This window comes from Euwallacea similis, chromosome 4, assembly GCF_039881205.1.
Source record: "Euwallacea similis isolate ESF13 chromosome 4, ESF131.1, whole genome shotgun sequence".
Classification (NCBI taxonomy): domain Eukaryota; kingdom Metazoa; phylum Arthropoda; class Insecta; order Coleoptera; family Curculionidae; genus Euwallacea; species Euwallacea similis.
In genome coordinates this window covers 334,167-344,534 of record NC_089612.1, presented here as the reverse complement: position 1 = coordinate 344,534, position 10,368 = coordinate 334,167, and the positions used below count along the sequence as shown (strand labels likewise).

At 34.6% G+C, this 10,368-nt stretch overlaps 1 protein-coding gene across 1 annotated transcript in view; it reads right to left on the bottom strand.

Annotated features, from left to right (window-relative positions):
* Positions 1-1,375: 1,375 nt before the first annotated feature.
* The window catches only part of LOC136408080 (uncharacterized), a 57,908-nt gene continuing 48,915 nt past the window's right edge, over positions 1,376-10,368 (bottom strand). Inside the window, exons 6-7 of the mRNA XM_066388859.1 lie at positions 8,927-9,194; positions 1,376-2,424 (exon numbers count right to left, since the gene is read on the bottom strand). Of these exons, the coding sequence (XP_066244956.1) occupies positions 2,330-2,424; positions 8,927-9,194 (363 nt within the window). The 3' untranslated portion in view covers positions 1,376-2,329. The remainder of the gene's footprint in view (positions 2,425-8,926; positions 9,195-10,368) is intronic.

Below are 10,368 nucleotides of genomic sequence, written 5' to 3'. Positions count from 1 at the left end.
AACTAACTAATAGTTTCGCAGCAAATAATCTGATAAATGTGCATATTTCTTACAGTCTTTTTAACATTAATGGCCGTAATGGCCGGCGTCTGTTAAGGATTCTTAACGTCTGCCGTCCATTAAGAGCCATTTATCATGTGTATATTGAGGTATGTTAAATGTAAATAAGAGTATGGTGTAACGATAAAATACTTCTGTGATATAAACCCTATTTATGGCAACATTAAGAACGCAGCAGGGTATCTCGGTATCGGCTGGCCGCCTGCATTTGCTTCACGTCTTTTAAAGGAGCCCTGAGAGTTTTCGCACGACGACAAATGCTTTTGCAATTGCAGCTTTTAACCGAAATCTTTATCAACAGCCATTTCCTCTCGTCATCAGCGATGACACGCGACTTGGTTTTTACCAGTAACCGACATTATTACTTGGTTTAGTTTTAGATTTAGTTGTTTGTTGTGTCTGATTTTGTATACAAGGTGATTCCTTAACAATAAGACAACCGAAAGTTAGAGATATTACACGTCAAATGGTAAGGATTGGAGAAAATATGACTTATTCGGAAGTTGACAATTTCGGATATATACAGGGTGTTGAAAGTTAAAATTTTGATTCATTTTTTTGCCGTTACTCTGAAAATATCTAGGTCAGGCCCTGAGAGAAATGTGTGTATTTGCACATGTATATTTTTATTGTTTAAACGACTTTCTAGTTACAATTCCCGAAAGCCGCCACTGATTTCCATGTGAGTTTAGTGCTTTATTTCAGCTCGAGCTCTAGATTGATAAACTTACCGCTTAAGAGGTACTAAATAAGGTAGTAAGAGGTAGTAAGAGGGATGAAGGCTTACGTTTAAGTTTATTACTTATGTTGAAGAGCACTAGTACAAAATTAGAAAATTTTTTGCATAGAAGTTTGCATGGTAATGGGAACAAGGCAATTTGAATAAGTAGTTGATGAAAGTGGGGCATAAAGGGTAAGTGAGGCCTCGCCTAGAAAGGCCGCTCTCCCTGAGAGAGGTTTAGTGCAGCAAGACTGAGCGCTGGGTCAGGAAGTGGTGATTAATGAAGCCATAAAATGGGCGTTGGTGGACTCAGTTCATCTAATGCAGCGGGTCTTCATGGTATGATCCTTGCAATGCTACCAGAGGGACTGGACACAGTCATTCAAGCATGCAGAATGGCAGTCCACTTTCGCTCCCCAGTCCACACACGTGTTATATACAAGAATAGTAATTTCCGTATAACATTTGGTTCCATATTTCAGCTCAAATTTTCAGGTTAAGTTGGGTTAGATGGGCAGTCAGTAGATAACCGTTTTGTCTATCTCATAAACTAACCGCTTATTCTGACAAGGTTTAGGGCACGTTTCGTGCTTCTTCCTCGCATTTAGGGTGACTAAAATCGGTAAAACTTTGAATTGGAAATTTAGCTTAAAGGTACCCCTAAGTTTTACTTGGAAAAAAGTTCATTAATGGAGGAATTATGATTTAATCATTGGTACGATATTTCCGAACATTCATCCCAATATGACTTAAATGTGTTTTCTCACTTTTGCTGCTGAGTTAGAAGTACCAGTAATGCGACATACATTTCTCATAGGTGTGGAGATTGCTCTAGTTACCTTTTAAGCATAGCTCTAACAAAGTAGACTTTAAAGGGCTCAATAAGTTATCTTATGACATCCAATGTGGGTAATTTTTACATTATATACATTGATCACATTGTTCAAACCTATGACTAATATATTACAAACGGGAAACATTTATCTTATTACATCGCTATTATTGATTGGTTAGGTCTTTGTGTAAATTATTGCCAGATTTTACAAAAACTTAAAAACCAGTGAGGCAGGCGCAAACCATTAGGAATCTCATTTCCTACATTTCGATTAAATGTTGCGTCGCTGCTTCACTGATTCATTTAAAATTATTCATTAATACCTAGCTAAATAGGAATGTTATTATTTGAAATTGGTTTTAAAATTACATTAAATTCCAATGCATATTTCTGCAACGTAATTGATGGAAAAACAAACTGGGAATTAACGGACCTAAAGTAGATTCGTTGTAATTTTAATTCTACCACTTAAAAACTTAACAGTTGTTGTAATAATTCATTTAGTGTTCGTTGTGAATTGCACCAATTTGTTAAAAAAATAAACATTTGTCACCCTCTATCGCCAGCTAAGTGCTGAACTTAACGAAACTTGCGTCTGGAAATATGCATTGTTGTCTGGTAGAACTAAAGGAAATAACACAGTCTCTTATTCTAAGGTCGTAATCAAGTTTTCTCGTCTCTTTCTTTTATTCACTAAAGCAAACTTCACTAAGTCATCGGAACACAACTTTCGAAATGGACGACAGCACACAAAAGAACATCGTTATGTTGGAAATAGTCGACCTCCATCTGGCACTGTTTCCAGGCTCTGAAACAAAAGTTTTGTTTTACACAGGAGGTAATGTCGTTTCCAAACTGGCTAGTGAATGATGATCATATATTTTGTCTAAATCAGTTTCAGGAAAAATACTGAGATAACAGTTTATTTTAGGCAGCTACTCCGACCCTATGTTGCCTTCAAATGTAATTATGACACCTAAGTATTAATTGCCTCTATTTAGAGAACTCAATAGCATAAACGTTTTGTTCGTAATGAACTCCTGTAGGAATAGTTCCCTCTACCAAGACATACCACAAACAATGAACAATAAGTTACCGTTCACATCACATAAACTCTGTTGCATACTTGCTAAAATAGTTCCAAGGGACTGAGTATCACGTTAATTAGCAAAATTAGATTGCATTAAATTTGCTTTTGAACTGCATTGTTGCATTCCTCCTTAAAGACAATCATCGCTAAGCAAATTTAAGTTTCGGCTTTTGATATTACTAGAATAGTTCTATAGGCAGAATTAATAACTGGGACTGGATTCTCGTTTCGGTTAGTTAGAACCTCCAGTGAATGAATAATTTCGGTCAAAATAGGAATTTGTGTGTAAAGTTTAGCAAAAGCTAATACGAGATATGTAAATTCCGCTACATTGTAGTATTAATTATCTACATAGAAAGAGCAAAACATAACCCTTAACGTCTCATCAAAAAGTCTCTCCTAAACAAGCAGCTTCCGAGTAAAGTAGATTTATCACCTTTAGCTTTAATGACAACCTTAACTAACCCAAACTAAAGTCATTAAAGCAAGTTTGAAAACACCCATCTCGGAATAAGTGAAAAACTTTATAGCCGAGATAATGAACGTCCATATGGCACGGTTTGCCCAGAATCTAATAAAATTTATCTAGAGCAGCTCGATATTGGAGGGGCGACTCTTTAAAATAAAGCAAGAGAATTCGATTATTTAAGCAGGTTTAAAATTTGTTTGGGGTATTGAGGTTACATATCTAATGAACTGTATGAGAATTAAGGAGATAATTCCAGCGTCACAATGGAGGGTTTAGGGCCAAGTTCTGAGGATCAAATTGAAATTCGGGTGAATGGTAGGCTTAATTTAAAAAAGAAGAGAATATAAATTTATTTTGGATCGAGTAAAAGAACAGCATCTTATAGAGTAAGCTCACAGGCGGTTCTCGAGGCAGAAAAAGAAAAGATGTGGTATTTACTATATATTGGACAGAAGATAAGATAAGTAGTAATAGATAGTAGTAATCTTCCTGCATCACTAAATCGACATCGTGGTCAAATAAGTTAATTTCTCCCTTGGCAACAGTTCTTCTAACCAAAATCTATCCACATTTTTCGAGTTTGTGTGCTGAATTAACATTATCGATCACATGACTAAATTTTGGTTTTGAACCCTTTTCATTTCTTTTCATATCCTTTTTGTTTTACTTTCCATCGGAGCCCTCATTTGGTTCGGCTTCTCGTTTCGTCATTCCATTAATTCCTCACAAATTGTTTATTTAATTTAGAGTTTTATTTTGTTTATTGGAATAGTTTGATTCCTTGTTCGTGTGAATAAAAAAACAAATAAATACAGTGGAAACTATGAAAAATATGAATATTCCAAACTTTTGAACATGTGTGTAGATTGATCATGAGTTTAGTTCAAGATAATATATAAGTTTCCAGTCTATTGACTTTCATCCCATCGATTAATAATTAAGTGTTTTTGGTTTTTCCACATTATTTAAGTTCGTGTAAAATTTGCTGTAGAAAACAGCCTTTCATTGAATAATTCAATTTACTTTTGTATTAAATGTTAAATAAAGTAGTTGCTTAAAAGAAACAAGTACAGGGTGCGAAAGGATGTATTCTCATGTCGGTTCTTATCAAATGCAGGAAGAAGTGATCGATTCCAATCACTTTTTCTTATTCATCAATCTCATCTTGAAGGTAGACGATGTCAACGATTCGATATGCCGACGTGTGTGCCTATGGGTTATTCCAACTTGAGTGTACTATAAAGGGACTATCGATTTATCAAAGAGATAAGTTTCAAAATAAGGAAATAGGAACTCGACACTCTATGATTGCTTCAAATTGGGTGTAAGAAATATAGAAATATCTCGACTCAAATGAAGATTGAATACAGTTTCTGAAATAAGAATGAAATGGAAGCGATTCAAAACGTTCACAGAAAGGAGCGACGTGGCGCTGAGGACTGCTTCAGTTTGAGTGTAGGAGGCCCAGATTAAAGTTGGGGTGGAACATAGCTTTTTAGCCACAAAAGACGTAAAAGTAATCCTCAGCTTACGAGTAGAGGGAAAGCTTACATCGTAATGAGATGAATGAGGGTTGGAAATCGATGAAAAACTATTCTGGTAAAATGAAGTATTCCAAAAGACGGACTGCAAACTAAATCAGGTTTCTGACACGCAAAATTAATATTTTTAGGACAGCAAAGTCGGTATGAGATTCGAAATGGAAGTGATCTCCAAAAAGTGGGAAATTGCTAGACGCAATTTTAAGAAGAGCGAAATATATTTCATTGTGTAACATGACATCGCCTTATATGAAGTACATGTTTTTCTTGTATTTTAATATTATACTTCTTTAATTTAGTTGAATTCTCAGTAGGAGAATAATCTGATGCCATTTTTAGGTATTACAATAGATCTAAAGTTGAAGGTTTCTAAATATTTCCCCTCATAATTATGAACATATTTATTTTGGAAATTTGTAGAGTTAAATAGAAAAATACTACAGTAACGATAATTGCAGGGAACATGGAGTAAAGTATGCTATTTGAAATGAAAGAGTTCAAATAGTGCCGCTGTCAGTAGATCCGAGGTACCAGGTATCTAAATATCAAATACAGGGTGACTGTTTCATTAGAAACTTTTGTACTTGTAACAAATCTAAATTTTTTCATATTTGGGGGTTAAACTAATATAGATACACTCTACTTTTTAAAAATATTTTGAAGGTCATATCACTTCCAGTTATACCGGAAGTCGAGGTCAACTTCCTTATTTCAAATGGAACACCCAGTTTTTTCTGTACAACCGAGTATTTTTGCATTTTTGGAATCTAGGGATTAAGCTGATTAAATTCTTATTAGGTACTCCTATACCTAAACCTAACCGTTTTAAAGATATTTTGATTTAAAAGAAAAATCTTTTTAAAACACCATTTCTATAAAATTTAAAATTCTCAGTTATTATTGAAACTGGCTTTACGAAAATTTGCTGACATGTTAACTAGATATGGTAGATTAGGTTAATGTGAAAAGTTTTTATATTATATTATATATATATATATATTATATATTTATAAGCTTCAAAATTTGAATAAAATGTGGAAAAATTTACTTGGCAGATGTTGATTGTTTGATATGTAACAAAAAAATTAAAAATTATTCAACAGTAATATTGCTAAAAGCAATTGAACACTTAATTAATAACTTAAACGATAAAAATAAACATAAGCGGCAACGCCGCACTGAACGTGACCAAGGAAGAGGAGTTTGTTTTTGTTTTGATTGTTTTTTTATGGCCTTTATCAGCGTCGTTCGCCCACTTTGCGGGTGGGGGTGAAGCGATAAGACATTGGAATTGGCATGCGCAGTAAACAGGTAAACAGGTAAACATGTAAACAGGTAGGCGCATAGTACCTCAATAGCACGTGTAGTCGCCATTTGCATTATGCTATGGTCATCTGCATTTTATCCCATCTTAACTGACACGTGATCCTGTGCAAGGACGCCTGAGACCATGGACAAGTGGAGCCCATTATTAACCAGCGGAAGGGACAAGATAAAATCACCCTTATTTTTCAATTTTATCATGAACTGTATGTTCTTCCAAATTTTTAATATTTTACTGTAATTTCGGTTTCGCTGAATGTACCTTCTGGCAGTATACGTAACAGATCATCCGCAAAGTAAATTTGGGCGAGCTTTAAATGATTTTATTTTGACTTATTAACAATACCTACGTGACAATGTAGATATGCTAATTTAATAAATTTGCAAGACGATATGATGCAGCTATACAACGTGGTAATTTAAAAACTTCCCACCTCTATTATCCCCAAACGGGATAGGTTTTAAAAAATCGCCAGAACACGTCGATTTTGTTATCCAAGGGGAACAATTTTTATGGAAAATTAACTGCGCTTCGTTCAACCCTCTACCCTCTAGATCTACCCTCTCAAATATCTTAAATGGTAAAGGGGGTTAAGTGATATATCATTTTAAAGGGCTTTTCATTTTCTACGTTTTGGTATTTCATTTGTCACATTTTACAGTTGCGTTGTCAAATTAGGGATCTTAGGTACCAAAATGTAGAAAATGAGTGTAATGTAAGGAATACATTATTTTAAAATTTTAAAAATCTTAAATTTTTCTTTTTCAAATGAAAGGATTCTCATAGAGGTTTTATCAAATCCAAAGTTCCAGGTCACTAAATGTAGATTATTAAAAAAAAATCCTTTATAGACGATGAACACATTTGTTTTGCAAATTTGCAGAGCGAAATTGGAAAGTATTGGAAATTTCATTAAATTTGCTTTTAAAAAATTTAAAAAAATCTCCGTAGAGCTTCTGATAGTAGTTCCGAATTTCCAGGCCTCTAAACGTGGATTATTTAAAAAGCCTTTGGCTTGGTAATTATCAAATTCAGTCAAATTTGCAGAGCGAAATGGAAAAATGCAGCTGTAGTGAAATTTACAAGCAATATAGCGCAAAGTTTGCTTTTTGAGACGATAGAAATCACATAAAGTTGCTGTGTGTAGAAACAGAATTCCAGGCGGCTAAAGATAGAATATTTCAAAAAATTTTCCCTGGATCAGTTAATTTTGCAAATTCGCAGAGCGAAGTGGAAAAATATTGCAGTAATTAAATTTAGAGAAAATATAGCATCAAGTGTGCTCTTTCTCGAGATAGATCCATATAGAGCGGCCAGAAGCTCCCGGAAGTTCCAGACCTCTAAATATTGATTATTTCAAAAATCTTTCCCTTCGTCCTGGGTATATTTATTTCTTAACTTTACTCAGTGAAATATGTAGTAAGTAATGAAATTTGTCGGACATATGGGGAAAACTATTCTTTTTCAAGAGAAAGAATCTGAAAACTGCATACATCTCTCGTCAGTAGCACCGACATTCCAATGTAGATTATTTCAAAAATCTTTCCTCCATCATTGCGAAAATACTCATCTTGTAAATTCGCAAAAAGAAATTAAAACATGTTGCATTTGTGAAAATTCCAAAAAAATACAGGGAAATTATACTGTTTCAGATGAAATAATTCGCATAGAACTTTTGTTAGTAGGTCAAAAGTTCCACATCTCTAAGTATGGTCATAGCGAAAATCGTTCCTTTCGTTATTATAGACATAATTATTTTCGTAAAATTTTCCGAGCGGAATGAAAAATGTTGTAGTGATGAAAGTTACAAGAAATATAGGCTAAATTATGTTCTTTCACATGAACGAAGCCACATAGAGCTGCTGTCAGTAGAACTGAACTTCCAGACCTCTGAATACTGATTACTTCAAAAATATTTCCCTTTGTCATTATAGACATATCATTATTTATTTTGGATATTTGTAAAGCAAATTGGAAAAATGGTGCGCTAATAAAACGTACAAGAAATGTCGGGAAAGTATGGTCTCTCAGATGAAGGACTTCGCATAGAGCTACAGTGCGGATTCCCAGTGAAGGAAGGAAAACATTCCTTAGATATGCGGAATACGAAGTAAGATTGAAAGCTTTTTGCAAAGAAGCGACGTGTTTCACAATCGAAGCGCCTCATAGCTTACTCATAGGTTACCCTCATTAGAGTGTCAGCCACTCCAGGATAAATATTTGAACTACACAGATTTAAATGTAGAATTGTAGATGTTGAAGGAAAAAGTGCCACAAGATCAAATGGCTCAGAGTTAACGATTTATTATCGACGGAAGCTCTAGAAATTTAAAAGAAGAAAAATTTGATGATTGTGGTTTCTTCATTTGAAATTAGCAACCGAAGAGAAAAACGAGTGATATGAATATCGTAAATCATTTACGACGCAAGAAAAGACTTGATACTTGTAAAATTACTTTACGTTACCTGAGCAATTAACCCGAGTAAATTGATCTCAACAAATTACTTTAGTAACTTTTAGCTCTTTTGTACAATTTGAGTAAGCGAAGCCTCGTCCCCGAATACTAAACTTCTTTCTTTAACACCGCTTTTAATGCGCTTAAAAACTTAAGTTGGTTTATAACTGTTATTTATTTATACGATACAATTTTGCTAGGAAACTTTTCAAAATCCGGATTCACATGTCTTGCTTTCCTTCCGCAAACTTTCCGTTTTGTTCGCCGGCGTGTATTTTGAAAGTTTCACTAATGATCTAAGTTTGCAGTTTAGTGAGTTCGAAATGAGCGTTAAGGGAACTTCTAACTGCGTTTTAAGTTGTTTTCTTATCTGCACAGAAGAATAATCGTATATTTTTAATTGGCAGGAATATCTTAAAGAAATTCTTACCTCCTAAAGGACCCAGTTGACTCTGCGATTGCGTGGAGCCCAATACTTGAGCCTGTTTCGGGTATTCTTGGATGGACTTCATGTCCGAGCCCTTGTAGATATTAAAAAGCGAAGCATTACAGCGAATATTCATATCTCCATGGACGAAATTCGCCTTGTTAAGGAATATGGTGATTTTCGATTTGGTGTATTTGAGGTCCGGCTCATTTCCAGGTTCCACCTCCGTGGGATAGAGTATGATGAGGTCGGAGATGTTTTCAGCGACAATCTGCGACAAAAAATGAAAAAGCTAATGGAGTTTCGGAAATTACTGTCACTAATATTGGTATAACAAATTGAAAATCGCGATATGAAAATAATACCAGCGCCATTTTCGAAAATAATCAGCTCTGCAAATTTCACGTAATGCAATTAAGCCAAACCAGGAAATTGATCGAGATGCGAAATTGCAATTTCACAGTCATAAATAGCGGTTCGGATAGAATGCTGGATATAATAAATTGACCTAATATTGACCGATAATTTATTTTTATTGCTCCAAAAAGTATATAAAATTTACAATAATGTTATAACATCAGAATTGTCATCATCAGGTAGCAGCATTAACTTAACAGAAGCGCTATATATAGTTACAAAATTAAATTGGCTTTATTGGTAAAAAATAGGAGCATATCCGCATTGCATCAATTCAAGTTCCAATGACAATCTGTTGGGAATTACATGGGAGACCTGTTATTCATTCGGGATTTAGTAAATTAATAAACTCCATAATACCTCTACTAGTATAGATAACACTGTCCGTTCATGTAAACTGCTTTAATTAATGCTTCATGTCGAAAACCACATTTAACCTGAAAATTTTATACGCAGTTGTTAGGCCGCTATACAATACTCTGCCACGAAAAGGGCAAAAACTAAACCAAACTAAAACTTCTCGATGAACCTAAATTAGTTTTTCAATAAAACTTCGGGATTAAAATTGACACGGGGCAACTTCATCTAAATATTTTCCCTTGATATTTAATCAGTGGAGTCGAGCTTAGTTGGAAAACTTTGAGCTGTTGTGAGGTTTTGATATTGTTTTTCGTGTAGGTTGGATACAGCTCTATGGGATAAGTTAAATTAGTTCCATGATTGCTGCTGCCGAAATTTTTACTGCAACTGATTTTTCGCTTCGATTTGCGAGCAGTTTCGACCTAAATTAGCGCTGCTAATTGCCAAGCTGTTGTATCTCTTCCTAGACGAAAATACCATTTATGCCCCTTTTTCTTCATTAAAAACTATTTACTGAAATAACAATAGGTCACAGCCCCCAGGCCGTCCAAATATTTATCCTAGACCCATGATGGCTACCCCAACATTTATTCTATAAACTTAATAAATTCGACGGATTCGAAAGTTTGTCTAGCACTAGAGCTCATAATAATTGTTTTTGGCATGGC